The sequence below is a fragment of the Salvelinus alpinus genome, chromosome 25, assembly GCF_045679555.1.
Source record: "Salvelinus alpinus chromosome 25, SLU_Salpinus.1, whole genome shotgun sequence".
Classification (NCBI taxonomy): domain Eukaryota; kingdom Metazoa; phylum Chordata; class Actinopteri; order Salmoniformes; family Salmonidae; genus Salvelinus; species Salvelinus alpinus.
Genome location: NC_092110.1, coordinates 3,887,099 through 3,914,685, shown reverse-complemented (window position 1 = coordinate 3,914,685; position 27,587 = coordinate 3,887,099). Strand labels below are relative to the sequence as shown.

Sequence of the window (27,587 nt, the reverse complement as noted above, 5' to 3'; positions counted from 1 at the left end):
TGTCTGCCACAATCTACTACAAGCCCACGGTCTCTCCCCTCCCTGGGTGGGAACAGAATGTCCTGAAAGGAACACAGTAGTACATCTTGTCTGTCGATAGCTCCTCTTATCATTTGTTTCACACTTGCACCCTGCTTACATACTAAAAAGGAACAAAAAGTCCTTGTTCTAATTCTGACTAAAACTACACACATCAGATTTAGATTTATGAATTCTAATCAATTTCATTCAGTCATACAGTGACAGGGTAGAATTCTGTTAGTTATAGTTCTACGTTAAATGTATACATCATTTAGTCATTATTCATAAAAATCATAACACCTATATGGTCTATTATGGAAAGAAGTGGCACACTTTAATCAGATGCAAGTTTCCCGGTTTAATGTCCTAAGCTTTCAGTCAACAATGATCCTTGATCCTTTGGTCATATTGCTTTGTGATAATAGATGATTTGTGTTCTGTTACACTCATGTGTGTTGGTGTATGGTGGTGTCTCTCCAGGAGTTGCTGCGGGCTCAGGTTCCAGTGCAGGCATCTCTACAGGTTCTCCAGGAGCTGGGAGATCAGCTGAAGCAACAGGTGGACACCTCTGCAGCGTCCGCCGTCCAGTCAGACCACCTCTCTCTAACCCAGCGCCTGGCCACCGTGGAGCAGGCCCTCAGCAGGCAGCTCATTACACTACAGGTACAGGGGAATATGGGACCAGATTTACCCAACAAGACAAGATTTTACCACGTTGAGAAGTTAGTGCAACCTCATGCTTCTGAGATCTTCCGAAGAATGTCATTTTCAGTTGCTTCATTAGCCATTGGTTCATTCCTCTTGACCTTGAAAAAAAGTATTTACATTTCAATGGGACTCACCTGGATACATTTTGCATGTATAAATAAATACATCTCTTGTCCTCCAATCCCTCCTCCAGATGGGAGTCCAGGACTATGAGACCTTCAGTGAGCAGCTGGATTCGTTGGGGCGCTGGATGGTGGAGGCCGAGGAGGCTCTGAAGGTCCAAGATCCCAACGGTTCTTCTGACCTGTCCATCATCCAGGACCGCATGGAGGAACTCAAGGTAAGTCAGCACCGTGATCTAGCTATATGACTGTGATTCAACTATAAAAAAAGGTCAAAAACTCAATCCTTTGCTCCTTTCTTCTCCTCGTGTACACTCATTGGAGAAGACTTGACAGGTGAAAACAATATGGTGGAAGCTCATTAGGCTAGTCTTTTACATGGTCCATTATTTTAGATTATATCGATAAAGGAAAGGAAACAATTCTTAGACAATATATGCCTTTTAGCAGACACTTCTATCGAAAGCGACTTACAGTCATGCATGCATTCATTTTAGGTATGGGTGGTCCCGGGATTCGAACCCACTACTGTGGCGTTACACGCGCCATGCTCCAACTGAGCTACAGAAGACTACAAACAGTATATTAGACAATTAGAAAAAGCCATTGTCCTGGGGTGAGTTAATGTCACTGAGACTCACTACAAGTTATGCTCTTGTTCTCCCTGCAGAGAAAGATTCTGAGATTCAGTAGCATGGCCCCTGACCTGGAACGTCTGAATGAGCTGGGCTATCGGCTTCCTCTTAACGACACCGAGATCAAACGCATGCAGAACCTTAACCGGAGCTGGTCCTCAGCCAATGCCCAAACCACTGAGAGATTCAGGTAAGGTTGAAAACTGAAGTTCATGAAATAACTTCAAAGACTGACGTTTTTTCAAAGAGATTTAAGGTCAATTCGTGAAATATTAAATGACATTGGGCACTTATTCTGACTTGAGATCTGTGTGCTTAACTAGAATTTCCGCACAAGTCTCCCATCTACGTCAATAAATGAATTAAGAGAAAGTCTTGAGTTGGGGCTACTTATCTTAACTCTATATCGGGCCCATAATTATTTAATTGACTGAAGGTTTTTGGGTCTGATATTATTGGTTCTTGGTCTCTCCTCAGTAAACTGCAGTCGTTCCTGTTGCAGCACCAGACGTTCCTGGAGAAGTGTGAGACGTGGATGGAGTTCCTGGTACAGACGGAGGAGAAGCTAGCCGTGGGGATCTCTGGGAACTACCAGAGTCTGATGGAGCAACAGAGAGCACACGAGGTACTGGAGGAGTCCTGCTGGAATAGAACCCAGCCGGAAAAACTTGTTATAGTGACTTCAATCCAGATTACAACTTGTTCTGAAACAGTTCTGGTTGTGATGACATAATTTCATCCAGCTTTGCATGCTGGGATTTGGGACGTCTGGATTCCATAGAGTCATCAGGACTGCTATGGTGCAATAATTACTGCAATGTTGCTATCTAAGATGCAGTTAACCAGATCTGAATGTGTTTTCTCTGCAGCTATTCCAAGCTGAGATGTTCAGTCGTCAGCAGATCCTTCACTCCATAATCAGTGATGGCCAGAGGATGCTGGAGCAGGGACAGGTGGATGAAAGGTACAGTACACTGCCTCAGTATGTAAAGTGTGTTGATACACATACAGTTGAAGTCGGAAGTTTACATACACCTTAGCCAAATACATTTATTTATTCAGAATTCCTGTCATTTAATCCTAGTAAAAATTCCCTGTCTTAGGTCAGTTAGGATCACCACTTTATTTTAAGTAGTAGAATAATAGTCGAGAGAATGATTTATTCCAGCTTTTATTTCTTTCATCACATTCCCAGTGGGTCAGAAGTTTACATACACTTAATTATTATTTGGTAGCATTGCCTTTAAATGGTTTATTTTGGGTCAAACGTTTGGGGTAGCATTCCACAAGCTGCCCACAATGCGTTGGGTGAATTTTGGCCCATTCCTCCTGACAGAGCTGGTGTAACTGAGGCAGGTTTGTAGGCCTCCTTGCTCGCACACGCTTTTTCAGTTCTGCCCACACATTTTTTATGGGATTGAGGTCAGGGCTTTGTGATGGCCACTCCAATACCTTGACTTTGTTGTCCTTAAGCCATTTTGCCACAACTTTGGAAGTATGCTTGGGGTCATTGTACATTTGGAAGACCCAAGCTTTAACTTCATGACTGATGTCTTGAGATGTTGCTTCAATATATCCACATCATTTTCCATCCTCATGATGCCATCTATTTTGTGAAGTGCACCAGTCCCTCCTGCAGAAAAGACACCCCTACAACATGATGCTGCGACCCCCATGCTTCACGGTTGGGATGGTGTTCTTCGGCTTGCAAGCCTCCCCCTTTTTCCTCCAAATATAAGGATGGTCATTATGGCCAAACAGTTCTATTTTTGTTTCATCAGACCAGAGGACATTTCTCCAAAAAGTATGATCTTTGTCCCCATGTGCAGTTGCAAACCGTAGTCTGGCTTTTTTATGGCGGTTTTGGAGGAGTGGCTTCTTCCTTGCTGAGCGGCCTTTCAGGTTATGTCAATATAGGACTCGTTTTACTGTGGATATAGATCTTCACAAGGTCCTTTGCTGTTGTTCTGGGATTGATTTAAACTTTTCACACCAAAGTACATTCATCTCTAGGAGACAGAACGCCTGTCCTTCCTGAGCGGTATGACGGCTGCGTGGTCTCATGGTGTTTATACTTGCGTACTATTGTTTGTACAGATGAACGTGGTACCTTCAGGTATTTGGAAATTGCTCCCAAGGATGAAACAGACTTGTGGAGGTCTACAATTTTTTTTCTGAGGTCTTGGCTGATTTCTTTTGATTTTCTCATGATGTCAAGCAGAGGCACTGAGTTTGAAGGTAGGCCTTGAAATACATCCACAGGTACACCTCCAATTGACCCAAATGATGTAAATTAGCCTATCAGAAACTTCTAAAGCCATGACATAATTTTCTGGAATTTTCCAAGATGTTTAAAGGCACAGTCAACTTAGTGTATGTAAACTTCTAAACCAGTGGAATTGTGATACAGTGAATTTCAAGTGAAATAGTTGGAAAAATGACTTGTGTCGTGCACAAAGTAGATGTCCTAACCGTCTTGCCAAAACTATAGTTTGTTAACAAGAAATTTGTGGAGTGGTTGAAAAACAATGACTCCAACCTAAGTGTATGTAAACTTCTGACTTCAACTGTATCATGATACCCATAAGATGCACTTGAAATAAACTTGACTTATCTTGATGTACACCTGTCTCTTATCATTCACAAAGTTATAGATGAGTGCCTTGGTATATAGTCATAGACATAGTCATTTTTGTCAGATTTGTATGACTTCTGTACTGTATATCCATATAATCTTTCCTTACCTTACTGTAACTATCCTGTCTCATGCAGGGATGAATTCAACCTGAAGTTGGCACTGCTGAGTAACCAGTGGCAGGGTGTGGTGCGTCGCACCCAACAGAGGCGGGGTATCATCGACAGCCTAGTCCGCCAGTGGCAGCGCTACAGGGAGATGGCAGAGAAGCTGAGGAAATGGCTGGTGGAGGTTTCTCACCCGGCCGAGGCCCTACAGGTTGGGATGCCCGTACCCCTGCAGCAGGCCAGATCCATGCTGGACGCAGTTCAGGTACTGTAGGTTCAACTCACTCTGATGACCTCATGACCCTAGTTACCTACTTCTTGGTAATATTAAAACGTGTGACTATTCATACCACAACTCACTCTCACCAATATGACTGTGCTGAATGGGACTAGCTTTTTTCACCCTGCAAAAATATGGCTCTGGAGATGGAGACGTATTTCATGGATAACAGTATTGTACTTATTCCCAAAAGCCTGTCCTCACCCTTTCAACTTTGCCAAAGAACAAGGCAGGGCTGACATCTATCACCTTTATTGTTTGCTGTCACCATAGAGCCACTGGTAAGGGTTAGAGTTAAGGTAAGGGTCAGGCATCAAGGTTCTGTAGTGGCATCAAGGTTCTGTGGTGGCTACATCCTACAAGTGGAGAGTTAGGGTCAGGGTTACGTTCTAACTGTCCTGTGTCTCTGTGTTCCTCCAGCTGAAAGAGAAGGTCCTACAGCGGCAGCAGGGCAGCTACATCCTGACGGTGGAGGCTGGGAAGCAGCTTCTCCTGTCTGCAGACAGCAGGGTGGAGGTGTCTCTGCAGGGAGAGCTCACAGGCATCCAAGGCCGCTGGAGACACGCCAACATCTGCCTGGAGGAACAGAGGAGAGAGCTGGCCAACCTGATAAAGGTACACTGCACCAAACTGTAACATTAAACACACAGTAACTTTAACTTGACCTTTTTTGGAGGTTTACCTTTTAACTGCATGTAGATTATTCACTTCAACTGCAATTATAGGCATTCTTATTGTCCTGAATGATTAATTGATTGAGGACATATTTAATACTACGATGTTAACAGAAGATGTTTAAGTACTGAGACACTGTGTGTGGATATGCTTGTTGTCCACAGGACTGGGAGAGATGTGAGAGAGGCATAGAGGGTTCTCTGGAGAAGCTGAGGGCGTTTAAACGGCAGCTCTCTCAGCCCCTCCTTGATCACCACGAGGACCTGCAGGCTGAACAGATGCGCTGCAAGGTAAGCCTGAGTCCGGTGCTCTTGGAGAGGTGTACTAAAACCACATATCACCAGTGTGCTTTTGATTTTATAGGTTTGAGAATCTTGTGTGATAGTTAGAGAAGTACAGTATCTTTAAAAGTAAGGGGTATGTGAACCAGCACAGTACAATAAACAGACAACTTTTTCAATCCCGTGTAGGTGATATGATTTCACAGATGTTTCCTTCACGCATATTTTGAATGTTCGTCTTGGGTATTGGACCTTTGGACCATGTCTGGTCCTCACATTTCTCTGGACAGTTATGTTCAGATAAACTCTCATTGAACAGTGGGTTTTATTCTTGACAATAATGACTTTCGAGGCTTTAGAACACCTTGTTTTGGAGGTATATTTAACTGATGTAATTATAATCAAATAAAATTGTATTGGTCACATGCGCCAAACACAACAGGTGTAGACCTTACAGTGAAATGCTTACTTACGAGCCCCTAACCAACAATGCAGTTTCAAAAAAACACGGAAAGAATAAGAGATAAAAGTAACAAGTCATTAAAGAGCAGCAGTAAAATAACAATGGCGAGACTATATACAGGGGGGTACCGATACAGAGTCGATGTGCGGGGGCACCGGTTAGTTGAGGTAGTATGTACATGTAGGTAGAGTTATTAAAGTGACTATGCATAGATGACAACAGACAATAGCAGTGGTGTAAAGAGGTGGAGAGGGGGGGGGGCAATGTAATTAGTCTGGGTATCCAGACTAGATTAGATGTTTAGGGGTCTTATGGCTAGGGGGTAGAAGCAGTTTAGAAGCCTCTTGGACCTAGACTTGGCGCTCCGGTACCGCTTGCCGTGCGGTAGCAGAAGGAACATAGACAAACTTACTTGGCACCTTTATGGGTCTGATCTAATTACAACATTTCTCCAACATTCCCCACACCAATGCCAGGAGCTGGTCTGCAGTACTGACTCACTAAGGATGTGATGAACATAATAGCCAGGTCATTACATGGCATTGCGGTTCATGATCCAAGTAATCAGGAAATGGATTGTATTACTGGGTTGTTCCACCAATTCGGTGTCTTTTGAGAAGTATAACTTCGTCCTAATTTGTTTAAATATTTTTACATTCTGCCATGAAGAGCATATGTTCAACTTCATAAAAAAATGACTCTAGTAAGTGCCAAATAAAGTAACGGGGTTGACGATTGACAACCATAAAATCCCCTTTTGACAGGAGGAATGGAAGCTTGTTGTTGTGCAACAGGAAATGGCAATGGAATACAATCTTCACAAAAACATTTTTATTGTTAAAAATATTTCTATCCTGTCTATCGATGGGTAACAGGCAGTGGCGATTTTAGCATGTAAATCTTGATGGGGCAAACCCCCCAAAATTGGGGGGATGCATGGCGGCAAAGCCACAACACTAAATAATATATTAATTGCACTATAACGGTGACAAACGGTGCCCACAAAATGTTAGGGCCTACATGAAGCTGTCCCAATAGCAGAGTCCCAACAGCAGTCCCAACACCTTACCACTGCTACACCTGGCTATCAGCGTAGCCTTGTCTGCCAGCGAAACAGTTCATTCAGCCTCATTTACTGCCTTTTAAAAAAACTGATATGGCTGATATGGTTTCTACTGACAATTGAGATGTACAAACTATGGCATAAGGGGACAACAAGTAGATAAGAGGCAATCCGTTATTTCGATCAAGACATTAATGAGCAAGCTAGGATGGACGTAGTCAATATAACTATTTGTTCAGCACTTGTACAAGTGTACAGAGACAGAATTCAGAACATGGGCCGTTCTTACAGTGTTCTCCCAGTACACCAAGTCAGAACCGTAGGATAAATAAAGGGGGCATATAAGCAGACAATGAAAACTCTTACAATATTTGATGATGGCAGCATAGTTACATTAGAAGTGCCCATCCAAAAAGGCTCAAGGTCATTGGCCACAGATAAAATTACGTCAAGTCACGTTATATCTACAGTTGCTTTGATTGGACTGATCATGTCAACATCACACTTTCAAAATCTTAGCTAGCAGTCATCATCATGAATCAAGTCGACAACCAATGAGTGGTTTGGAAGTGCTTGAATTTTCGAGCTCTACTTTTAGATTTGGCAGTGACGTAGTGTCCCCATGAGTGATAGGACACGGAGACAATCACGGCGCAACTAGAGAACATTACAAACCCCTACGCTCCGTATTTTCCGCTGGCTACCCCACCACCACAGAAAGCACTGAGCTAGGCTGAAACACCTGCATTTGGAGCTGCCTTGTTCAAGAAAGGTAAAAGGAGACCATGTTTGTATGGAGGCTTTATTAACTCAATGATTTTGTGGTTTTTTTATTTTTTTTACTTTGTTTGCAAACTGATATGTGACACTTATTAATGCCAAAATAATATGCAAAATAGGTAACCCACAAAAAATGTGGGGCTCATGCCCTGAATGACGGGTCGCCACTGGTAACAGGGTTGATGGGTGTAATGCTCGAACTGGCTCGAACTGGCTCAGATTTCCACCACAAAACACCCCAAAATTGCCAAAAAGAGTAGAACCAGCTCACCTGCTTTTACACTATGATTTGACTATAAGATGTTCACTATAAGATGTTCATTCTTTTTGATAAATATTTATAAAGGAATAGTTTCACCATATTAAAATGAGAGTTCAGTTTATGTAACAGGGTTGACCTTAAAATGAGGGACTGACGTAAGTTAATCACTTATCACACAAACTAAATAATAATCTTCATAAATGACTTTGTCAAAGCAACAAAATAACTAGGGCTTTACAATGATGGAGACATTTTGGGATTAAGTGGGTTAAAATCTTCCTAAATGTCACAGAGGGTGCATGGAGGGGCATGTTAAGCTGCAGCTGGCGCAGAACAGAGTGGCACGGTTTGCTCTTAATTGTAATCAGAGGGCTGATATAAATACTATGCATGCCCAGTCTCTCTTGGCTAAGAGTTGAGGAGAGACTGACTGCATCACTTCTTCTTTTTATAAGAAACATTAATGTGTTGAAAATCCAAAATTGTTTGCATAGTCAACTTACACACAGCTCTGACACACACACTTATCCCACCAGGCATGCCACCAGGGGTCTTTTCATAGTCCCCAAATCCAGAACAAATTCAAGAAAACGTACAGTGCCTTGCAAAAGTATTCATCCTGTCACGTTCCTGACCTATTTTTATGTTATTTTGATTATGTTTAGTTGGTCAGGGCGTGAGTTGGGGTGGGCATTGTATGTTGTATGTGTTTGGTTAGTCTATGGGTGTTGTATGTGTATGGGATAGTGTTTGTTAGGTTGTCTAGTTATGTCTATGGCTGCCTAGATTGGGTCTCAATCAGAGACAGCTGTCATTCATTTGTCTCTGATTGGGAGCCATATTTAAGGTAGCCATAGGCAGTAGGCTTTTGTGGGTGTTTGTTTCCTGTCTCTGTGTTTGTTCTGCACCAGATAGGACTGTCTCGGTTTTCACGGTTTGTTATTTTGTTATTTGTTAAGTGTTCACGGTTATTGTTTAATTAAACATGTTGAGCACTGGCTACGCTGCATTTTGGTCCTCTCCTTCATCCCAAGAAGAAAACCGTTACAGAAACACCCACCAAACCCGGACCAAGCAGCGTAGCAACGGGGAGCAGCAGCGGCCCAGTACACAGGACTACTGGACACAGGAGGAATGGTCTTGGGAGATCATGGACGGAAAAGGACCCTGGGGAAGGGTTGGAGAGAATCGCCGCTCTCGGGAGAAGAAGGAGGCAGCCACAGCCCAGGAGCGGTGGATTGAGGAGGCAGCACGTAAGAGAGGCTGGAAGCCCGAGAGGCTCACCCAAAAATTTCTTGGGGGGGGGATAAAGGGGAGTGTGGCGAAGCCGGGTTGGATACCTGAGCCAACTCCCCGGGCTTGCCGTGGAGTGAGAGGGCGTCGTACTGGTCAGACACCGTGTTATGCGGTAAAGCGCACGGTGTCCCCAGTACGCATGCTTAGCCCAGTGCGGGCTATTCCACCTTGCCGCACTGGGAGGGCTAGGTTGGGCATCGAGCCGGATGCCATGAAGCCGGCCCAACGTATCTGGCCTCCAGTACGTCTCCTCGGGCCGGCGTACATGGCACCAGCCTTACAGGTGGTGTCCCCGGTTCGCCTGCATAGCCCAGTGCGGGCTATTCCACCTCGCCGCACTGGCAGGGCTACGGGGACCATTCAACCTGGTAAGGTTGGGGAGGCTCGGTGCTCAAGAGCACGTGTCCTCCTTCACGGTCCGGTATATCCGGCGCCACCTTCCCACCCCAGCTCAGTACCATCAGTGCCTACACCACGCACCAGGCTTCCAGTGCATCTCCAGAGCCCTGTTCCTCCTCCACGCACTCTCCCTATGGTGCGTGTCTCCAGCCCAGTGCCTCCAGTTCCGGCACCACGCACCAAGCCTCCTGTGCGTCTCCAGAGCCCTGTACGCACTGTTCCTTCTCCCCGCACTCGCCCTAAGGTGCGTGCCCTCAGCCCGGTACCTCCAGTTCCGGTACCACGCACCAGGCCTAGAGTGCGCCACGAGAGTCCAGTGTGCCTTGTTGTTGTTCCCCGCACTAGCCTGAAGGTGCGTGTCCTTAGCCCGGTACCTCCAGTTCCGGTACCACGCACCAGGCCTACAGTGCGTCTCAGCCGGCCAGAGTCTGCCGTCTGCCCAGCGGCGCCTGAACTGCCCGTCTGCCCAGCGGCGCCTGAACTGCCCGTCTGCCCAGCGGCGCCTGAACTGCCCGTCTGCCCAGCGGCGCCTGAACTGCCCGTCTGCCCAGCGGCGCCTGAACTGCCCGTCTGCCCAACGCCGTCTGAACTGTCCGTCTGCCATGAGCCTGCAAAGCCGCCCGTCTGCCATGAGCCTACAGAGCCGTCCGCCAGACAGGAGCCGCTAGAGCCGTCCGCCAGACAGGAGCCGCTAGAGCCTTCCGCCAGACCGGATCAGCCAGAGCCTTCCGCCAGACCGGATCAGCCAGAGCCTTCCGCCAGACCGGATCAGCCAGAGCCTTCCGCCAGATCTGACCAGCCAGAGCCGTCAGCCAGCCATGACCAGCCAGAGCCGTCAGCCAGCCATGACCAGCCAGAGCCGCCAGCCAGCCAGGATCCGCCAGCCAGCCAGGATCCGCCAGCCAGTCCGGAGCTGCCGTCCCTCAGCCCGGAGCTGCCGTCCCTCAGCCCGGAGCTGCCGTCCCTCAGCCCGGAGCTGCCGTCCCTCATCCCGGTGCTGCCCCTTATCCCGGTGCTGCCCCTTATCCCGATGCTGCCCCTTCAGTTAAGTGGGTTTAGTTGGAGGGTGGTCATTGGGTGGGGGATACGGAAGCGGGGAGTGACTATGGTGGTGTGGGGACAGCGTCCAGAGCCGGAGCCACCACCGTGGACAGATGCCCACCCAGACCCTCCCCTAGACTTTTGGTGGTGCGTTCGGAGTACGCACCTTGAGGGGGGGGGGGGTTATGTCACGTTCCTGACCTATTTTTATGTTATTTTGATTATGTTTAGTTGGTCAGGGCGTGAGTTGGGGTGGGCATTGTATGTTGTATGTGTTTGGTTAGTCTATGGGTGTTGTATGTGTATGGGATAGTGTTTGTTAGGTTGTCTAGTTATGTCTATGGCTGCCTAGATTGGGTCTCAATCAGAGACAGCTGTCATTCATTTGTCTCTGATTGGGAGCCATATTTAAGGTAGCCATAGGCAGTAGGCTTTTGTGGGTGTTTGTTTCCTGTCTCTGTGTTTGTTCTGCACCAGATAGGACTGTCTCGGTTTTCACGGTTTGTTATTTTGTTATTTTTTAAGTGTTCACGGTTATTGTTTAATTAAACATGTTGAGCACTGGCTACGCTGCATTTTGGTCCTCTCCTTCATCCCAAGAAGAAAACCGTTACACATCCCCTTGGTGTTTTTCCTATTTTGTTGCATTACAACCTGTAATTTAAATTGATTTTCATTTGGATTTCATATAATGGACATACTCAAAATAGTCCAAATTGTTGAAGTGAAATGAAAAAAAATAACTTGTTTAAAAAAATAATAAAAAATGAAAACCTGGAAAGTGGTGTGTGCATATGTATTCACCCCCTTTGCTATGAAGCCCCTAAATAAGATATGGTGCAACCAATTACCTTCAGAAGTCACATTATTAGTTCAATTAAGTCCACCTGTGTGCAATCTAAGTGTCACATGATCTGTCACATGATCTGTCACATGATCTCAGTTCTGAAAGGCCCCAGAGTCTGCAACACCACTAAGCACCACTAAGCAAGGGGCACCACCAAGCAAGCGGCACCATGACGACCAAGGAGCTCTCCAAACATGTCAGGGACAAAGTTGTGGAGAAGTACAGATCAGGGTTGGGTTATAAAAAATATCTGAAACTTTGAACATCCCACGGAGCACCATTGAATCCATTATAAAAAATTTGAAAGAATATGGTATCATAACAAACCTGCCAAGAGAGGGCCGCCCACCAAAAGTCACGGACCAGGCAATGAGAACATTAATCAGAGAGGAAACAAAGAGACCAAAGATAACCCTGATGGAGCTGCAAAGCTTCACAGCGTAGACTGCAGTGTCGGTCCATAGGACCACTTTAAGCCGTACACTCCACAGAGCTGGGCTTTACGGAAGAGTGGCCAGAAAAAAAACAATTGCTTACACAATTGCTTACACAACAATTTAGCGGGCTTTACGGAAGAGTGGCCAGAAAAAAAACAATTGCTTAAACAATTGCTTACACAACAATTTAGCGAACACCAAAACACGTTTGGTGTTCGCTAAAAGGCATATGGGAGACTCCCCAAACATATGGAAGAAGGTTCTCTGGTCAGATGAGACTAAAATTGAGCTTTTTGGCCATCAAGGAAAATGCTATGTCTAGAGCAAACCCAACACCTCTCATCACCCCGAGAACAGCATCCCCACAGTGAAGCATGGTGGTGGCAGCATCATGCTGTGGGGATGTTTTTCATCTGCAGGGACTGGAAAACTGGTCAGAGTTGAAGGAGTGATGGATGGCGCTAAATACAGGGAAATTCTTGAGGGAAACCTGTTTCAGTCTTCCAGAGATTTGAGTCAGGGACGGAGGTTCACCTTTCAGCAGGACAATTACCATAATACTGCTAAAGCAACACTCTAGTGGTTTAAGGGGAAACGTTTAAATGTCTTCGAATAGCCTAGTCAAAGCCCAGACCTCAATCCAATTGAGAATCTGTAGTATGACTTAAAGATTGCTGTACACCAGCGGAACCTATCCAACTTGAAGGAGCTGGAGCTGTTTTGCCTTAAAGAAAATCCCAGTGGCTAGATGTGCCAAGCTTATAGAGACATACCCCAAGAGACTTGCAGCTGTAATTGCTGCTAAAGGTGGATCTACAAAATATTGACTTTGAGGGGGTGAATAGTTATGCACGCTCAAGTTTTCTGTTTTTTTGTCTTATTTCTTGTTTGTTTCACAATAAAAACTATTTTGCATCTTCAAAGTGGTAGGCATGTTGTGTAAATCAAGTGATACAAACCCCGCAAAAATTTATTTTAATTCCAGGTTGTAAGGCAACAAAATAGGAAAAATGCCAAGGGGGTGAATACTTTCTCAAGCCACTTTACAGTATTATAAAGAGCCCTTATTGCATGGAACTTCCTTCCATCTCATATTGCTCAAATAAACAGCAAACCTGGTTTTAATAAAACAGATAAAGCAACACCTCGTGGCACAACACCTATCGCCTATTTGACCTAGATAGTTTGTGTCTATGCATTGATATGTAGGCTACATGTGCCTTTTTATAAATGTATGTAGGTCTGTCCTTGAGCTGTTCTTGTCTATTGATATTCTGTATTATGTCATTCTGTATTATGTTTCATGTTTTGTGTGGACCCCAGGAAGAGTAGTTGCTGCCTTTGCAACAGCTAATGGGGATCCAAATAAAATACCAAATACCAAATGTCAAAATGCTGAATTAGCAAGTCTTTATTCATATAAAAAATCTGATTTTATTTTAAGTCTCCAAGTGGTCTATATTAAAGGGCACTTTGTTTATTACAACAGGCTTTTAAAATGCAATATTGGTGCAAAATGTCTACTTAAAATATCAAAGGCACTCTTTTGGTGGAACGACCCTACAATTATTATACTATGTTTAATACTGAATACAGGCAGGCTCACATAATGTCCAGAGACATTATCTGTAGGTGGGCTTAGGCCTATCATGAACTGTGTCCTAAATGGTACACAAATGGAGTGCACCATGTATGGCATACGGTGCCATTTCAAATTGACCCGTGATGTCTTTAAAAATATTCAGCTAAACATAGCCTTGGTTGCTTAAAGCAGATGATAACGTTCTCTCTCCTATGACCAGGACTTGGAGAACACGTTTGACGGCTGGACAGAAGACCTAGCCCACCTGACGGTGCTGAGGGAGTCCCTGTCTAGCTACATCAGTGCTGAGGACCTGTCTGTTCTACAGGAACGTATAGAGCTGCTGCACCGCCAGTGGGAGGAGATCTGTCACCAGGTACTGTATGGCTGTTGAATATACTGCTGTGAGGAGAAGCAGTCTCTTCCCACGGCCTCCGTGTTTCTGACGCAATGGGTGTGTCATCAGTCTAGCGAGAGAGACTAGAGCTGTCATTTTAAGTTGTAATGACATGTGGTGCCAAATGGTGGTGCTGAAGCTCCACAATAGGCCATGGCTGCACTATGTACGCATAGTTATGGGAACAGGGTTGCAGGCTTGCACTGATTGCTGACTCGTGCAGGAAGATCTGCAGCAGACTATGGTCAATATGATTGAATAGTGGTTCTGCAGTCTTCTTTATCGCCTTTGTGAAACATATCTCTGGTGATTTCATAAAGCTGGAAGCGTAATGTTTGGTATAACTAGACTTGAGATAGAGAGAACTTTCATGCAAAACAGTACAGGATGTTTCCCCTTCAAACTACATCCGGTGGTGTATGTGAATATAGGCCACATACCAGATAGTGACAGGAAGTCACACAGTGCTAGCTTTAGATGCATTACATTAGGTAACACCGCTACATCACTGCTACCTCTTCGTTCATGTTCTGCTAAATCTATGCATGTTGCCTAGTACTGCTAGTTGTGTATGTTTCTTTTTTTATATGAAAATGTTCATTTCTTTCTCTGTGCAACTAGCTATTATCCTTACCATGGGGAATTCATTTCAAATGAGTATATGTATTTACAACTCCTGTGTATCTGTGTCTTGCTGTCTCTCTCTCTCTCTCTCTCTCTCTCTCCATAGCTATCCCTTCGGCAGAATCAGGTGAGTGAGAAGCTGAATGAGTGGGCCGTGTTTAACGAGAGGAACAAGGAGCTGTGTGACTGGCTTACCAACATGGAGAGCAAGGTGTCCCAGAATGGAGACATCAGCATCGAGGAGATGATCGAGAAGCTACGCAAGGTAAACACCAACCGATACCAGACCTTGTCTTTTTGTTTGTGTTTGATTAATTAGACAAATGTCCCATTGAATTGGTCTTCTCTACTCTGAATTGCTTCTATGAGAAATGCTTGTAGAAGTTGATTCCTCTTTGAATAGTGTTTCAGTCCAAACTGTTACACTATTCTCCCTTTTACATGATCTGATGACAGTTTTTACTCCCTCTCCCAGGACTACCAGGAGGAGATAGAGGTGGCTAAGGAGAACAAGCTGCAGCTGCACAAGATGGGTGAGCGCCTGGCCAGGGCCAGCCACGAGACCAAGGCCTCTGAGATAGAACACAAACTCAGCAAGGTGGGCGAGCGCTGGCAACACCTGCTGGACCTCATCGGAGCCAGGTAAGGAGTGCATTCGGAAAGTATACAGACCACTTGACTTTTTCCACATTTTGTTACGTTACAGGCTTATTCTAAAATGGATGAATGACAAAGCAATAACAGATTATTAGAAATGTTAGCAAATGTATTAAAATTTTAAAAAACTGCTATAACATTTACATAAGTATTCAGACCCTTTACTCAGAACATTGTTGAAGCACCTTTGGCAGTGATTACAGCCCCGAGTCTTCTTGGGTATGACGCTATAAGCTTGGCGCACCTGTATTTGGGTAGGTTCTCCCATTCTTCTCTGCAGATCCTCAAGCTCTGTCAGGTTGGATGGGGAGCGTCGCTGCACAGCTATTTTCAAGTCTCTCCAGAGATGTTCGATCGGGTTTAAGTCCAGGCTCTGGCTGGGCCACTCAAGGACATTCAGGGACTTGTCCTAAACCCACTCCTGTGTTGTCTTGGCTGTGTGCTTAGGGTTGTTGTCCTGTTGGAAGTTGAACCTTCGCCCCAGTCTGAGGTCCTGAGCGCTCTGGAGCAGGTTTTCATCAAGGATCTCTCTGTACTTTTCTCCATTCATCTTTCCCTCGATCCTGACTAGTCTCCCAGGCCCTGCTGCTGAAAAACATCCCCACAGCATGATGCTGCCACCACTATGCTTCACTCTAGGGATGGTGCCAGGTTTCCTCCAGACGTGACGCTTGGCATTTAGGCCAAAGAGTTCAATATTGGTTTCATCAAGCCAGAGAATCTTGTTTCTCAAGGTCTAAGAGTCATTTAGGTGCCTTTTTGCAAACTCCATGCGGGCTGTCATGTCCCTTTTACTGAGGAGTGGCTTCTGTCTGGCCACTCTACCATAAAGGCCTGATTGGTGGAGTGTTACAGAGATGGTTGTCCTTCTGGAAGGTTCTCCCATCTCCACAGAGAAACTCTGGAGCGCTGTCTGAGTGACCATTGGGTTCATGGTCACCTCCCTGACCAAGGCCCTTCTCCCCTGATTGCTCAGTTTTGCCAGGCGGCCAGCTCTAGAAAGAGTCTTGGTGGTTCCAAACTTCTTCCATTTAAGAATGATGGAGGCCACTGTGTTCTTGTGGACCGTCAATGCTGCAGACATTTTTTGATACTCTTCCCCAGAGCTGTGCCTCGACACAATCCTGAGCTCTACGGACAATTCCTTTGACCTCATGGATTGGTTTATGCTCTGACATGCACTGTCAACTGTCGGACCTTATATAGACAGTCTTTCCAAATCATGTTTAATCAATTGAATTTACCACAGGTGGACTCCAATCAAGTTGTAGAAACATCTCAAGGATGATCAAAGGAAACAGGATGCACCTGAGCTCAGTTTCGAGTCTCATAGCAAAGGGTCTGAATACTTATGTAAATAAGGTATTTCTGTTTTCGCTTTGTCGTTATGTGGTATTGTGTGTAGATTGATGAGGAAAATGTTCTATTTAATCCATTTTAGAATAAGACTGTAACGTAACAAAATGTGTGAAAAGGGAAGTGGTCTGAATACTTTCCGAATGCACTGTATATACTATGGCCGGGTTTGTTTACACACGCCATTGGCGTTAATATTTTCTTTGATGCAGCCTTCTTGACTTTCAGAAACTCCCTGGCTGGCCCAGTGTACAGTACTGTACTTAGCACAATTTGACCACAATGGGACTTCCTGGTAAAATATAGCTTCAATAAAATAAAAACAATGAGTGAAAAGAAGTGTTTGTTAATTGTTTTTAGGTGCTTCTTTACTAGGAATCTGCTGTGTTATGTATGTTTTTCTAAAACAAGCATCATGTATTCGGTTGCTATAGAGTGAAGAAGCTGAGGGAGACTCTGGTGGCAGTGCAGCAGCTGGATAAGAACATGAGTAGTCTGCGGTCCTGGCTGGCCCACATAGAGACTGAGCTATGCAGACCCATCGTCTATGACACCTGTGATTCCCAGGAGATACAGAGGAAGCTGGACCTGCAGCAGGTAAATACCCCGTCAGCTTGGTGGTCCCAGATCTGTTTGTGCTGTCTTGTAGACTCCTGTAGTCGTTGTCATAGCAGTTGGCAAGATGGCACAAACAGATCTGGCACCACCAGGCTACCGCATCAGTGGGCTGTGAGTACTTTGAAAACACACTGTAATTTACACCCCTTGGTATAGCTATTAATACAGCTACTGTACATAATCAATGATGGATGCTTATGTTGATATTTTATAGATCCTTTTTAGTTCCTAGCAGACAGGCTTACAGACAATACAATAGAGAAGGGCTTATTGAAAAATCTTAGCAGGTTTCTTGGTTCTGGATCCCACCCTCTTTCTCTAACATAGCGTACCATAACGTCCTTCCATTTTTCTCTCCATCTATCCAGGAGCTTCAGCGTGACATAGAGAAGCACAGTACAGGTGTGGCGTCTGTGTTGAACCTGTGCGAGGTGCTGTTGCATGACTGCGACGCTTGTGCCACGGACACAGAGTCTGAATCTATCCAGCAGGCCACTCGCAGCCTGGACCGCCGATGGAGGAGCATCTGTGCCTTGTCCATGGAGAGAAGGCTCAAGTAAGACCTACACAGTTTAACTTAACCTTTTGCTGCAGTGGGCTAAATCAGGGTCACTCAGAGTGTTTTCTTGGTAGTCTTAAACAAATCTACTTTGAAACAAAAGTATACACCACACACACATGGTTATGGGCTTAAAAAAAGAATACACAGGGCCTTCCAAGTGGCACAGTGGTCTAAGGCACTGCATCGCAGTGCTTGAGGCGTCACTACAGGCCCAGGTTCGATCCCAGGCTGTGTCCCAGCCGGCCGTGACCGGGAGACCCATGAGGCGGCCGGGTGCCTGCAAGCTGACTTCGGTTGCAAGTTGGACAGTGTTTCCTCTGACACATTAGTGCAGCTGGCTTCCAGGTTAAGAAGCAGTGCGGCTTGGCAGGGTTGTGTTTCGGAAGATGCATGGCTCTCGACCTTCGCCTCTCCCGAGTCCGTAGGGGAGTTGCAGTGATGGAACAAGACTGTAACTACCAATTGAACAGAAAAAGGGGTACAAGTGAAAGTAAAAAATAAAAACACACACACACAAAAAAGACACATATATCATGTCAGATATAGAGTTTTGAGTTTGCATCCCAATATTACACTTTATATACAGTACCAGTCAAACCTACTCATTCAAGGTTTTTTATTTTAACCAAGTTCTACATTGTAGAATAATACTGAAGACTTCAAAACTATGAAATAACACATATGGAATCATGTAGTAACCAAAAAAGTGTTAAACAAATAAAAATATATTTTATATTGGAGATTCTTCAAAGTAGCCACCCTTTGCCTTGATGACAGCTTTGCACACTCTTGGCATTCTCTCAACCAGCTTCACCTGGAATGCTTTTCCAACAGTCTTGAAGGAGTTCCCACATATGATCAGCACTTGTTGGCTGCTTTTCCTTCACTCTGCGGTCCAACTCATCCCAAACCATCTGAATTGGGTTGCTGTCGGGTGATTGTGGAGGCCGGGTCATCTGATGCAGCACTCCATCACTCTTCTTCTTGGTCAAATAGCCCTTACAAAGCCTGGGTGTGTGTTGTGTCATTGTCCTGTTAAAAAACAAATTATAGTCCCACGAAGCACAAACCAGATGGGATGGCGTGTCGCTGCAGAATGCTGTGGTAGCCATGCTGGTTAAGTGTGCCTTGAATTCTAAATAAATCACAGACATTGTCACCAGCAAAGCACCCCCACACCATCACACCTCCTCCTCCCATGCTTCACTGTGTGAACCACACATGCGGAAATCATCCGTTCACCTACTCTGCGTCTCACAAAGACACGGCGGTTGGAACCAAAAATCTAAACATTTGGACTCATCAGACCAAAGGACAGATTTCCACCTGTCTAATGTCCATTGCTCGTGTTTGTTGGCCCAAGCAAGTCTCTTCTTCTTATAGGTGTCCTTTAGTAGTGGTTTCTTTGCAGCAATTTGACCATGGAGGTCTGATTCACGCAGTCTCCTCTGAACAGTTGATGTTGAGATGTGTCTGTTACTTGAACTCAGTTTCTGAGGCTGGTAACTCTAATGAACTTACCCTCTGCAGCAGAGGTAACTCTTGGTCTTCCTTTCCTGTGGCCGTCCTCATGAGAACCAGTTTCATCATAGCGTTTGATGGTTTTTTGCGACTGCACTTTGAAGAAACTTTCAAAGTTCTTGACATTTTCCGTATTGACTGACCTTCATGTCTTAAAGTAATGATGGACTGTCATTTCTCTTTGCTTATTTGAGCTGTTATTGCCAAAATATGGATTTGGTATTTTACCAAATAGGGCTATCTTCTGTATACCACCCCTACCTTGTCACAACACAACTGATTGGCTCAAACACATTAAGAAGGAAAGAAATTCCACAAATTAACTTTTAACAAGGCACACCTGTTAATTGAAATGCATTCCTGGTGACTACCTCATGAAGAGAATGCCAAGAGTGTGCAAAGCTGTAATCAAGGCAAAGGGTGGCTACTTTGAAGATATAAAATATATTTCTAAAATATATTTTGATTTGTTTAATACTTTTTTGGGTACTACATGATTCCATATGTGTTATTTCATTGTTCTGATGTCTTCACTATTATTCTACAATGTAGAAAATAGTACAAATAAAGAAAAATCCTTTATTGAGTAGGTGTGTTCAAACTTTTGACTGGTACTGTACATCACAGAAGACTTATTTTTTCAAGAGTATCATCAAGCAAAGTGCGGTGATGTAACTCTAGGGTCGGTTAGTCTATTTGAAAGCTTATGATGTAGGCTGTCACCATAACTTAAAATAGTCCATATCGTTTTCATTTCTAAGGATTGAAGAGACATGGCGTTTATGGCAGAAGTTCTTAGAGGACTTTGCACGTTTTGAGGAGTGGCTAGTGACCTCAGAGAAGACTGCTGCTCTGCCCAACTCTTCAGGCGTGCTCTACACTGTGGCCAAGGAAGAACTAAAGAAGTTTGAGGTACAGTACAACTATTACAGACCACATTATTTGATATGCTGTAAACCACTATATTCTCTCCCCATGTATCTCACATTCAGAAGACAGTACCTCTACAGTACAGTCGTGGCGAAAAGTTTTGAGAATGACACAAATATTAATTTTCACAAAGTCTGCTGCCTCAGTTTGTATGATGGCAATTTGCATATACTCCAGAATGTTATGAAGACTGATCAGATGAATTGCAATTAATTGCAAAGTCCCTCTTTGCCATGCAAATTAACTGAATCCCCCAAAAACATTTCCACTACATTTCAGCCCTGCCACAAAAGGACCAGCTGACATCATGTCAGTGATTCTCTCGTTAACACAGGTGTGAGTGTTGACGAGGACAAGGCTGGAGATCACTCTGTCATGCTGATTGAGTTCGAATAACAGACTGGAAGCTTCAAAAGGAGGGTGGTGCTTGGAGTCATTGTTCTTCCTCTGTCAGCCGTGGTTACCTGCAAGGAAACACGTGCAGTCATCATTGCTTTGCACAAAAAGGGCTTCAAAGGCAAGGATATTGCTGCCAGTAAGATTGCACCTAAATCAACCATTTATCGGATCATAAGGAACTTCAAGGAGAGCGGTTCAATTGTTGTGAAGAAGGCTTCAGGGTGCTCAAGAAAGTCCAGCAAGCGCCAGGATCGTCTCCTAAAGTTGATTCAGCTGCGGGATCAGGGCAACACCAGTACAGAGCTTGCTCAGGAATGGCAGCAGGCAGGTGTGAGTACATCTGCACGCACAGTGAGGTGAAGACTTTTGGAGGATGGCCTGGTGTCAAGAAGGGCAGCAAAGAAGCCACTTCTCTCCAGGAAAAACATCAGGGACAGACTGATATTCTGCAAAAGGTACAGGGATTGGACTGCTAAGGACTGGGTTAAAGTCATTTTCTCTGATGAAACCCCTTTCCAATTGTTTGGGGCATCCGGAAAAAAGCTTCTCCGGAGAAGACAAGGTGAGCGCTACCATCAGTCCTGTGTCATGCCAACAGTAAAGCATCCTGAGACCATTCATGTGTGGGGTTGCTTCTCAGCCAAGGGAGTGGGCTCACTCACAATTTTGCCTAAGAACACAGCCATGAATAAAGAATGGTACCAACACATCCTCCGAGAGCAACTTCTCCAATTTGGTGACGAACAATGCCTTTTCCAGCATGATGGAGCATCTTGCCATAAGGCAAAAGTGATAACTAAGTGGTTCGGGGAACAAAACAACGAACGAAACTCCCCAGACCTTAATCCCATTGAGAATTTGTGGTCAATCCTCAAGAGGCGGGTGGACAAACAAAACCCCACAAATTCTGACAAACTCCAAGCATTGATTATGCAAGAATGGGCTGCCATCAGTCAGGATGTGACCCAGAAGTTAATTGACAGCATGCCAGGGCGGATTGCAGAGGTCTTGAAAAAGAAGGGTCAACACTGCAAATATTGACTCTTTGCATCAACTTCATGTAATTGTCAATAAAAGCCTTTGACACTTATGAAATGCTTGTAATTATACTTCACTATTCCATAGGAACATCTGACAAAAATATCTAAAGACACTGAAGCAGCAAACTTTGTGGAAATTAATATTTGTGTCATTCTCAAAACTTTTGGCCACGACTGTACATATCTAGACAAAACTCATGGATGGACTAACTTGTCTCTGATTGATACTAAATGATGAATTGATCAACTGAATGATTAATCAACATTTCCTCGATACTAAATGTGTGGGTTGATAAATATATATATTTTAATTATATGTTGTCCTGTAGGCATTCCAACGTCAGGTCCATGAGAGTCTGACCCAGCTGGAGCTGATCAATAAGCAGTACCGCCGTCTGGCCAGAGAGAGCCGCACCGACTCCTCCTGTCGCCTCCGGGAGATGGCCCACGACGGTAACCAGCGCTGGGACAACCTGCAGAAGAGGGTGGCCTCCATCCTCCGCAGGCTCAAGGTACAGAGTCGCGTCCATCCTTGTTGAGCAACTGTAACACAACAGGAAGTCTTGTATATAGTCCAATTCTACACTCCTAAATATCCGTAGTGCTCACAGAAAGAAATCATGAGGAGTGTCTGCCCGAAATTGCAATTCATTGGTAAATATATTTTTTGCTGCCGAGAAATGTGTATCCTAAAGCATCCCTTCATGATTTCTCCAGCACTTTATCAGTCAGCGTGAGGAGTTTGAGACGGCCAGAGACAGCATCCTGGTGTGGCTCACGGAGATGGACCTGCAGCTCACCAACATAGAGCACTTCTCAGAGTGTGACATCCAGGCCAAGATCAAACAGCTCAGGGTAAGAATGCCCACAATACCTCACACCTTGGTGCTGCCCAGGTACATGGTACTGGTCATTTTTGATAAAACTTTATTTAACTAGGCAAGTCTGTTAAGAACAAATTCTTATTTACAATGACGGCCTACACCGGCCAAACCCGGACGACGCTGGGCCAATTGTGCGCCTCCCTATGGGACTTCCAATCACGGCCGGTTGTGATACAGACTGGAATCAAATCAGGGTCTGTAGTGATGCCTCTAGCACTGAGATGCAGTGCTTTAGACCGCTGCGCCACTCGGGAGACTGTGTCATCATTTTTGCTAATAAGTTTCACACCTTGTGGTTGTGAACTCAACCTTACTTGGTTGGTCTCTGCTTCTCTTCCACTTTTTGACAACCGCTGATGTAAAATTAAGTACATTTGACTGATTGATTGATTGATTGATTGATTGATTGTCTACCAGGCGTTCCAGCAGGAGATCTCTCTGACCACTGGGAAGATTGAGCACATCTTCCACCAGGGTGAGGTGCTGCTAGAGAAGAGTGAGCCTCTGGATGCCGCTGTTATAGAGGAGGAGCTGGAGGAGCTGCAGAGATACTGCCAGGAGGTGTTCGGACGTGTGGAGCGCTACTACAAGAAGCTCATACGCCTACCGGTAAGCCTAGGGATGACGGTGAGCCTAGGGATGACATCTACTGGCCCCCTTGGTTTGATTTTAATGTTGGGTGACTTGGCTTCTAGCACCCTTTCATTGTTTGTTTTTTTAAGAGGATAGAGTTGAGCACATTCTCTCCTGTGGCCATTTTTCCAACTAATGCCATGTCTTGATTCCTGGAAGCTGCCGTTGTCTTTGTTGACTGTCTCATAAGTGTACCTCCCACTCCTCTTCCTCCAGCTAACAGGTGACGAGTACGACGTGTCATTCTCGGACCGGGAGTTTGAACTAGACGAACCTGGGTACCTGTCCAGCATTCCCTGGAGTGAGCGTCTGGGAGACTGCCTGATGTCCCCTCTACCCTCCCTAAGCCACTCTGCTTCCCTGGCTGCCCCTCTGCGGACTGGGGCTGAGCGCTCGGGCAGGGACACCCCAGCCAGTGTGGACTCCATCCCCCTGGAGTGGGACCATGATTACGACCTGAGCCGGGGTCTGGAGAGCGCCAGCAGGGCCCTGGGCCTGGCCTCTGAGCAGGTGGAGCACGGAGATGAGGGGAACTACCAGGGATCAGCTTCTGCCTCTGCTCTGTCGGGTCAGTCTAGTCTACACCCCTCACACCCGTACCGTCAGATACTAAGGATAACACACCCCTCACAACTTAAGATCGCCTCGATCTCAGAGAGAGTGTGGAGACATCACAGTGGAGAGATACAGTATTGTACAGTGGCTGTTAAAGCACACTCATATTCAGCCTTGTTAATTGTAAGAAATGTGTGTATGTATATGTTTCTTCCAGATGTAGTGATCCCAGAGAGCCCTGAGGCCTTTGTTAAACTAACTGAACAAACCCTGAGGTCCTTGGATGGTAGGCAAGATGCCGTAGTGTGGAAAAATAATACTAACAGCCCACTTACTGCCTGCTAGGAGTTTGGTTTGGTTTTCTTCCTCGCACACTGAAGCATAGCACCACTTCCTAACGATTTGTATTTTTTTCTATTACATTTTGCAGCACATAGGCTACTGTAGCTAACCTCAAGCTAATTTGTGGTTGGCATCCTGTGTGTTTCAAAAGGTGCATGTTGTTGTGCACTGTTGGGGAGATGTTGTTGTCTGTTTTTTGTGTTCCAAATGTCCTTTGTCCATTGTCTTCTAATTTACCACTGAATGGATAACACTCACTATTAATGATATCTTACAATGTTTTGCAGTGGATGGATTTCTATGTCTGTTTGAAGAAAACATTTAGGGCCGGTTTTTCGGACACAGATTAAGACAGGTTAAAGGAAAACTCCACCCAAAAATGACATTTTGGTGTTTGTTTCATTAGTCCATTGTTGGCATAGTCCCAAAATGTTTTGCTTGTCAGCAATCAAGTTTTCAAGATATGTAACTTTCATATTCTTTTCATGTATTTTGAAAGTTACATATCTTGAAAACTAGATTTTTGGGTGGATTGTTCCTTTAAACGAATCCTGGCTGTATCGCATCTGGTCGTGATTGGGAGTCCCATAGGTCAGCACACAATTGGCCCAGCGTCGTCCGGGTTTGGCAGGGGTAGGCCATCATTGTAAATAAGAATTTGTTCTTAACTGACCTGCCTAGTTAAATAAAGCTTAAATAAAATTAAACAATTAAATAACTCCTGAATAATCTACATTGAACGTGCTTTTAAATCCAACAGGAGTAGGCTTAATCTAGGTCTAAGAAACCGGCCCTTGAACATAAAATCAAAGCCTTTATCTAACTGTATTCCATCTCATCTTCCCATCCTCAGGAGAGGGAGGTACCCTGGAGACTCACATCCTACAGTTGGACAAGGTTCTGGACACAAGCCGGTTCCACCTGCAACAGACAGAGAACATAATCCGCAGCCGCACCCCAACTGGCCCCGAGCTAGACGCTTCATACATGGGATATGTGAGTACTGCTGGTCTCATTCACTAGTTAATATACTGGTCTCATTCACTAGACTAGACACCCAAGTCTTCTGCAGCCCATTTGGCTCTCATGGTTTGTAAACATGAAGTTACGATTTAAACTATTCCATGAATGTTATTGGTATGTCTGATAAGAGACCCTTATCACCGTTCTGTGAGTTACAGTACCAGCCAAAAGTTTGGACACACCTACTCATTCCAGGGTTTTTCATTATTTTTACTATTTTCTTAATTGTAGAATAATGGTGAAGACATCAAAACTATGAAATATCACATATGGAATCATGTAGTAACCAAAAAAGTGTTAAACAAATCTAAATATATTTTATATTTTGAGATTCTTCAAAGTAGCCACCCATTGCCTTGATGACAGCTTTGCACACTCTTGGCATTCTCTCAACAAGCTTCATGGGGTAGTCACCAGGAATGCATTTTAATTAATTGTTAAAAGTTTATTTGTGGAATTTCTTTCCTTCTTATTGCATTTGAGACAGTCAGTTGTGTTGTGACAAGGTGGGGGGGGGGGGGCATATACAGAAGATGGCCCTACTTGGTAAAGACCAAGTCAATATTATGGCAAGAACAGCTCAAATAAGCAAAGAGAAACAATAGTCCATCATTACTTTAAGACATGAAGGTCAGTCAATCCGGAAAATGTCAAGAACTGTGAAAGTTTCTTCAAGTGCAGTCGCCATCAAAAACCATCAAGTGCTATGATGAAACTGGCTATGATGAGGACCGCCACAGGAAGGAAGACACAGAGTTACCAATGCAGCAGAGGATACGTTCATTAGAGTTACCATCCTCAGAAATTGCAGCCCAAATAAATGCTTCACAGAGTTCAAGTAACAGACACATCTCAACATCAACTATTCAGAGGAGATTGCGTGAATTTGGCCGTCATGGTCAAATTCACGCAAAGAAACTACTACACTCAGCAAAAAAAGAAACGTCTCTTTTTCAGGACCCTGTCTTTCAAAGATAATTAGTAAAAATCCAAATAACTTCACAGATCTTCATTGTGAAGGGTTTAAACACTGTTTCCCATGCATGTTCAATGAACCATAAACAATTCATGAACATGCACCTGTGGAACGGTCGTTAAGACACTAACAGTTTACAAATGGTAGTCAATTAAGGTCACAGTTATGAAAACTTAGGACACTAAAGAGGCCTTTCTACTGATTCTGAAAAACACCAAAAGAAAGATGCCCAGGGTCCCTGCTCATCTGCGTGAATGTGCCTTAGGCATGCTGCAAGGAGGCATAAGGACTGCAGATGTGGCAAGGGCAATAAATTGCAATGTCCGTTCAGTGAGACGCCTAAGACTGCGCTCCAGGGAGACAGGACGGACAGCTGATCGTCCTCGCAGTGGCAGACCACGTGTAACAACACCTGCACAGGATCGGTACATCCGAACATCACACCTGCGGGACATGTACAGGATGGCAACAACAACTGCCCGAGTTACACCAGGAATGCACAATCCCTCCATCAGTGCTCAGACTGTCTGCAATAGGCTGAGAGAGGCTGGACTGAGGGCTTGTAGTCCTGTTGTAAGGCAGGTCCTCACCAGACATCACCGGCAACAACGTCGCCTATGGGCACAAACCCACCGTCGCTGGACCAGACAGGACTGGCAAAAAGTGCTCTTCACTGACGAGTCGCGGTTTTGTCTCACCAGGGGTGATGGTCGGATTCGCGTTTCACCGAGGCCTGTACTCTGGAGCGGGATCGATTTGAAGGTGGAGGGTCCGTCATGGTCTGGGGCGGTGTGTCACAGCATCATCGGACTGAGCTTGTTGTCATTGCAGGCAATCTCAACGCTGTGCGTTACAGGGAAAACATCCTCCTCCCTCATGTGGTACCCTTCCTGCAGGCTCATCCTGACATGACCCTCCAACATGACAATGCCACCAATGTGTGTGATTTCCTGCAAGACAGGAATGTCTTGGCCAGCGAAGAGCCCAGATCTCAATCCCATTGAGCACATCTGGGACTGTTGGATCGGAGGGTGAGGGCTAGGGTCATTCCCCCCAGAAATGTCCAGGAACTTGCAGGTGCCTTGGTGGAAGAGTGGGGTAACATCCCACAGCAAGAACGGGCAAATCTGGTGCAGTCCATGAGGAGGAGATGCACTGCAGTACTTAATGCACTGATTGTTACTTTTGATTTTGACCCCCCTTTGTTCAGGGACACATTATTCCATTTCTGTTAGTCACATGTCTGTGGAACTTGTTCAGTTTGTCTCAGTTGTTGAATCTTGTTATGTTTATACAAATATTTACACGTTAAGTTTGCTGAAAATAAACGCAGTTGACAGTCAGAGGACATTTCTTTTTTTGATGAGTTTACTAAAGGACACTAATAAGAAGAAAATACTTGCTTGGGCCAAGAAACACGAGGAATGGACATTAGA

The 27,587-nt window shown here is 44.8% G+C and overlaps 1 protein-coding gene across 8 annotated transcripts in view; it reads left to right on the top strand.

Annotated features, from left to right (window-relative positions):
* The window catches only part of syne1b (spectrin repeat containing, nuclear envelope 1b), a 145,692-nt gene that overhangs the window by 102,550 nt on the left and 15,555 nt on the right, over positions 1-27,587 (top strand). For 6 of the 8 annotated variants that reach the window (XM_071365255.1, XM_071365258.1, XM_071365251.1 and 3 more), the window contains 20 exons: positions 502-684; positions 923-1,069; positions 1,522-1,676; positions 1,964-2,111; positions 2,356-2,450; positions 4,259-4,493; positions 4,929-5,123; positions 5,348-5,473; positions 13,855-14,010; positions 14,762-14,920; positions 15,131-15,297; positions 17,103-17,265; positions 17,655-17,842; positions 20,131-20,281; positions 22,068-22,250; positions 22,456-22,593; positions 23,040-23,231; positions 23,472-23,823; positions 24,028-24,096; positions 25,006-25,148. In XM_071365255.1, the coding sequence (XP_071221356.1) occupies positions 502-684; positions 923-1,069; positions 1,522-1,676; positions 1,964-2,111; positions 2,356-2,450; positions 4,259-4,493; positions 4,929-5,123; positions 5,348-5,473; positions 13,855-14,010; positions 14,762-14,920; positions 15,131-15,297; positions 17,103-17,265; positions 17,655-17,842; positions 20,131-20,281; positions 22,068-22,250; positions 22,456-22,593; positions 23,040-23,231; positions 23,472-23,823; positions 24,028-24,096; positions 25,006-25,148 (3,345 nt within the window). Of the gene's footprint in view, positions 1-501; positions 685-922; positions 1,070-1,521; positions 1,677-1,963; positions 2,112-2,355; positions 2,451-4,258; positions 4,494-4,928; positions 5,124-5,347; positions 5,474-13,854; positions 14,011-14,498; positions 14,601-14,761; positions 14,921-15,130; positions 15,298-17,102; positions 17,266-17,654; positions 17,843-20,130; positions 20,282-22,067; positions 22,251-22,455; positions 22,594-23,039; positions 23,232-23,471; positions 23,824-24,027; positions 24,097-25,005; positions 25,149-27,587 lie in introns of those variants that run through there. The other 2 variants (XM_071365254.1, XM_071365257.1) reach the window with 2 other exon arrangements.